This window comes from Nannobrachium achirus, assembly GCF_963921795.1.
Source record: "Nannobrachium achirus genome assembly, chromosome: 15".
NCBI classification, from domain to species: Eukaryota; Metazoa; Chordata; class Actinopteri; order Myctophiformes; family Myctophidae; genus Nannobrachium; species Nannobrachium achirus.
In genome coordinates, this window is record NC_137822.1 from 19,315,726 (window position 1) to 19,321,725 (window position 6,000).

At 40.8% G+C, this 6,000-nt stretch overlaps 1 protein-coding gene across 4 annotated transcripts in view; it reads right to left on the bottom strand.

Annotated features, from left to right (window-relative positions):
- The window catches only part of kcnn2 (potassium calcium-activated channel subfamily N member 2), a gene marked incomplete at both ends in the record, with an annotated part of 42,723 nt that overhangs the window by 31,925 nt on the left and 4,798 nt on the right, over positions 1 to 6,000 (bottom strand). Inside the window, 2 exons of one of the 4 annotated variants that reach the window (XM_080743159.1) lie at positions 1,559 to 1,654; positions 2,179 to 2,994. The exons of 1 other annotated variant lie outside the window; for it this stretch is intronic. In XM_080743159.1, coding sequence (XP_080599285.1) covers positions 1,559 to 1,654; positions 2,179 to 2,979 — 897 coding nt within the window. Of the gene's footprint in view, positions 1 to 1,558; positions 1,675 to 2,174; positions 2,995 to 6,000 lie in introns of those variants that run through there. 2 more of the 4 variants (XM_080743158.1, XM_080743157.1) reach the window with 2 other exon arrangements.

Below are 6,000 nucleotides of genomic sequence, written 5' to 3' on the forward strand. Positions count from 1 at the left end.
GGAACGAAAATATATATTTTTTTATGGATCAAAATGACCCTTGTGCCTGTCTAGCATATCAAAACCAAATTAACCCACCCATATAGCGTCCTTATATGTTCTAATCTAGAGTGAACATTCTGCAAAAATAGTAGCTCTAGCTTGTAGATCAGTTATTTTTTTAGCGAAGAGAGAGGTTTGGTGTTGAGGGAAAAAAGAAGTGGACCCCAGTCCACTACGTTACGGTAACTATAAGATTTAAGGTTTTGCTATAAAGTTGTATATATGCCATCTGAATGGGTAACAGCTATTCAATGACTGATCATTTTAATGTATTTAATCCTTTGAGTCTAATGAGTCAAATGTAACAGTAATGCTAAAGAATATCACTGCTCACAGTGAAAAAGATAACAATCTCAACATTATATCATCCGCACATTACAACAGAGGCCAAGTCTACCCCACAAACTTTCTTAATACTTTACAATCAACTGAATAAAAGGAATTTAACAGTCTTTGTCTGATAGCTTGCTCAGTTCATGTAATATTTACAACACTTGAATTACTATTTCAAGTCATTACAAAGATCAAACACAACTTTATTCAAGGTGCAGAAGCTCGATTATTTGGGGGAACTGTATTTCCCTTCCCTTGAATTTAATTCAGAATATGTCTATAAAACATATTTTGACAACATTCTGTTGCCCTTGTGAAAAGTGACACAATTAATTAAATGAATCTCTTACAGACACATAAATACTGAACTGCAGGAAGAAATCAGTTAAAGTAATGCAACAACACTCCGACACAAGGTCATATTAACATTGAGTTTTGTACTGGAATAGTTCAAGGAAGCTGACAGCCTTCCTGTCAATCCTGCTAAACGCTGTAGAAAATTCTGAAAACACTCTTGTCCAAATGAAAACTAAACTATTCAAAAATGAAAAGGGAAATATTTGTGTGGTTCAAACGATAACTCAACCAACACAGCCTTAATGTGTCACTGTAAAACAATGGAGAAACATAGCCTATATTGCATAGATTATGGGATGCCAATTGTGGTTGTTTGAATGCATATTCATATAATTATAAGAGGTTGTCATTAAACCAAAGGAAGAGTACAACACAAAGGGCATGATATTTCTTCATTTTAAGTCAATGTGTAATGAATCTGCCTATAGTACACAACTTGGCGAAGTATACAATATCATTTTAAAATAATTAAGTAAATTATAGTAAGGTCAGTAAGACAATAGAACACAACAGGTCTAACCAACAAGTATTCCGGAAAACAGAGGTTTCCACTCAGTTATGATAACATTACAAAGTATAGAGAGTGAAAATCTATCATAACATGAATAGATTATCCATTAAGCGTAAGCATACATTTGTTTTCTGTTATAAAGTATGTATGCAGACAGACAGACAGACAGAGAGACAGACAGACAGACAGACAGACAGACAGACAGACAGACAGACAGACAGACAGACAGACAGACAGACAGACAGACAGACAGTATTCAACTCTTTATCAGTATCATCAGCATTAACAAGGAAAATAAATAGAATGAGCCATTACCTGTATCTCTCTTGCGTGGTATATGATGATCAGACCAAGTAGAATGATTGTTGAGAGGCTTATCAGGCATTTTAGAGCTAAAGAATACAGGGACTCCTGGGAAAAGAAGAAGCACACTATAGCCATATACACCAAGACACACAGATAATAAAACAAATCCATATGCGTCAGGGGTTTCAAATATTGTTTATGTAATGACTTATAATGTGGATATCTGTATTATATTTCTATTTCGACGAATTCTGCAAATTGACACATTTCTGTAGGGGTACCTATTCCTATTTGGGCCTGTGGGGCCTTCACGTGTTAGGATGGTTTCACATGGGACACTTAACTCCGTCAGCCCGACTTCCATGACAGCATGCTTCCTTACCACGCATTCTCAACCGACAATAGGCTATGTTGCATGCTTCAGACTTTATTTCTAATCTATCTAGCGGTAGGCTACGTACAGTTATTATTACCTTACAGTAGGCCTACTGTAAATGGAACATTTCCACTCTTAACAACCACCACTTTTACGAGAAGTTGTGGCTATTCGCTCATTGTCACATGCCATGCAAATTATTAATTCTGACCTAGATGGAACTGCACACAGCTCTCTAGATTGAGTTACGCACCTTTCCATAGGCTCCCCAGGAGAGTTCGGTCTCTATAACCATAACAACGATCCCAAACATTCCAAAGATCAGCGCGTAGTCGCTGAGCCTCTTCCTTTTCTCAAACAAAGCCCTTCTATGTCCGAGCTTTTCCCCAATGTTCTGGTTTTTCTTCTTTTCCTTCTTGCCGCTGCTATTGTGGCCGTGTCCACCCCCTCCGTCTCCCGATGCGTAAGGCATCAGTGTGGTCGAATTATTCTCGGGCTTAGAGACCAGGGTGTCCGACGCATCGGCGGCTGAGGCGGGCTGTAGCGGCTGGGACTCAGAATCAAACTCGTGTATGTTTCTGCGGGACGAGCTCAAGTTGCTCAGCGGCCGCATCACGCCGCCGTTGTATCTGCAGCTGCTCATGGCTATTTCATTGTAGGAGTTACTCTCCTTGTGGCTGCTGCCGCCCAGGCTGCCCCGCTGCTGCCGATTGTTGTGGCACTGCTGCTGAGGATGCTGATGCTGTTGCCTGGTTGAACTACCATGACTAGAAGGCGTGAACTCATAGACGCTGTACTGACAACCTTGCCGGGAAGACGTGACGGATGGCGTCCTCAAAGTTCCGACGGTGGTCGGCGACGTCCCGCGGAAGACGAGGCTTTTCCTGGCAGCATCGCAGGTGGAGTTATTGCAGGTGCAGCACTGGTCGTGTTGCTGCTTAGCGAAGCGTTCCTCCTGTGGTCCGCAGTAGTGCTGGGGTAGCTGGTACTTACAGTGCTGCTGGAACTGCTGCTCGTGGAAGAAATCGTTCTGCAACTGCAATGGGGTTTCCATGTCAGTGCTGCCGTTTAAAGCAGCAGCAGCAGTAGGGTACCACAAAGCACCCACCGAAGGGCGTTATGGTAGTTACCGGAGGATAGACTCGGTGCATGGATAGACCCATTTCGGCTCCGGTAGGAATGTAAAGCGATACCTCCCGATTGGGCAAGCGGGGTCCAAAACAACTGGCTTGACGTCACGGCGAGCAGGTTGCAACCACAGAATGTGACGCCAAACCTTCCTTTAAAAAATAGATGAATCCAAATCACTGCTTAGGCTATCTTTGTCCAACTGTATAGGCCCAAGCATGCACATTCTGACACTTTAATGCAACTTATATCAACTCCCAACATAGGCCTACATGATAATTAACAATTTGCCATTAAACACAAACAGAAAATTAATGTGGAAGTAATAAAATGTAATAAAGATTCTTTCAAACTAGTTTTACATTTTCATTGGAGACATTCCTTATCCTACAATTCAGTTTTTTCACCCAGCTACGGGGCATGATCAATTCATGACTTCTTTACAGTTTTGCAGCTTATTGATTGAATACAGGAAACACACGTAGCAGGCTGTCATTACTGATTTACACGATGCTTATTTCATTCAGCACTTCATATGCGCTCAGGGCAACATTCATTGGCCACTGACCATGTGACTATAGGCCTATAGTGCATAGTCTGTATACATGGGCCCGAGTCTGCAGCCACAGACTGATGTGAATGCTGGTGACTGTGTTATAGCCTAAATGGAGTAGAGGAGTTATATCACCCGGAGGAAATATGGGCAACTGCTCGAAATTGAGCATCGGGGGAGCCATAAAACAACCCGAAACCAATCATCCACTAGTCTTGGTGGTGCGGCAACGACATATTTAATCTTAGAGCTATTAACATATAATATAGGCTACTGACAACATGGCTTTGTCGCAGTTTTCTTAATTTTTTATGGCATTAAAATATAGTTTTCAGCATGGCTTGCCAGAGCTCATTTTGTTATATTGTAATCTTAACTGTGCGAATGTGGTAAGGAAGAAACACACAATTCATCCTAAGTCATCAAGTAGATGTAGGCCTATATGAAATAGAAAACACATGCCTTTGCCGTGGCGAGGTTCATACTATGCGAGTGGAGCTATCCATGGTGCTGAAAGTTACTTCATTCATCATCACCTCCCCTTTAAAAAAATATCCTGCACAGGATCGCAATGCGCACTTGACTCTGATAGGCGAAAGCCACCCACCACGTGGTGCTTCCAACGTTTGTAAGCGGAAGTTTCTGCGTTTTAATTATTATTATTTATTACTGTTCTAATAACGCCATGCCAAGCAGTTAAATGCTCGTAGCTCCGAGCACGAGAAGCGCGCTGGAAATCATGTGTTTAAGTGTCCTTATATTGCGAGACGGAGGCTTTTGGCCTATTTAGTATCGGCTAGAAGCTCCCAAAGCAGGGATAAAGCCTTCTATATAGAAGACAGCTCGCTGAAAATATCGCAGAAGATAGCCTACCCATTTTAGCCTCGCACGCAACGCAACTCTTTCGAGCTTGTAGATCGGCTCAATGCTGAAGAAAATACTTAGCCCATCATTGTACAATGTATTCACCAAATTACTACTCGGCTATGAACAGTATCCTAAAGTAGTCTATTTCTTATGTTCCAGAAGCCTACCTTAACCATAGGAAATATTATTTCTGAATGAGCAGTTCAGTACCAAAAAATTGAGTTGGAAAGCGGTTGCATGCATGAATAGATTGGGGTTTGTGATGAAGTGGAAAGATATTTAAAAATTAAAATATAAGTAGACCTATATAAATTGACAAATTGCATATTATGTTTAGAACTGCGGCAAACTGGTTCACTTGTGGTTATAACAAACAAAAATGCATCCGTTTTTAGCCTTAGGCCTATTGATTCCGATATGTTGTCCTGTGGTAGTAGCCTACAACTCAATCCACCAGCTCTCACATAAATTACGTTTCAGCAGCAACCCATCCAGTGAAATGACACAAGTTTGAAGCTCCAAACCAGTAGAATGCATAGCTACACTACACATAAGCATATAGCCGACTTACATTTCCCATAATCCCATTATAGCCTAAGCAAGATTGATACAAAAGGCTGCCAGACAAAGGTAACCTCAAAGCTAATAAAGTTACACAATCATCACATTTATTTTATTTTTATTTTATTTATTTTTTACTTTTTCAACCTGACAGTAATCGTTTAGTTGGCTACCAGAAAGTTAAGCGTGAACTATAGTCTATTCTGGGGCCAACACTTGGCGAAGAGATTAGAGGGTAAAAAAGGTGTAACACTGACCAAATATAAGCCTTGGTAGTTGGTGCATGGACACCGCCGGTCAATTAGGGGTTTAAATTGTTAACTGTATACTTTTGATAATTGGCTATATGTAGTTTATACTTTATGGCTGGAATTTGTGGACAATAGTGCTTTGAGTGTACATGTCACGTGTCCCAGGCCAGGAGATCTTATTGTAAGAGGAATGCATCATGTGCATAATTTCCAGATAGATGATAGACATTTATATGGCCATACATTTGGATACATCACAGCTTATTGCTCCCTAGAGGTTAAAAATGAACGTGACGTATTTTGAGGTTCTGCTAGTATACTGTATAATGTAATATGCATTTTCAAAATCTATTTCAACTATTAAACCCAAATGGAACCATGCAGTGCCCTTCTTCTCCTAAATCCATTGTGCACATGCACTTGCTAAACTATGCACATCCTATTTTACCAAGGCAGGAACAACAATATGGGGAACCAGACAAAAAACAGAACTGGTGGTCAAGGGAGATAAAAGCGTCTTAAATAGTATGTGGTGCTACCAGGATTAGTGGGAAAAACACTGTTATAAAAGCACGAGGGGATCCGAGCACTCAGAATAAAGAGGAGCTCCTCTCCTCTTTTTTCTGAGTGCTCGGATCCCTTTTTTATCAATATGGGGAACTAATTTATAACACAGTGGTTTGCAAACTGGGGTCTGGGGACCCACAGAGGCCCT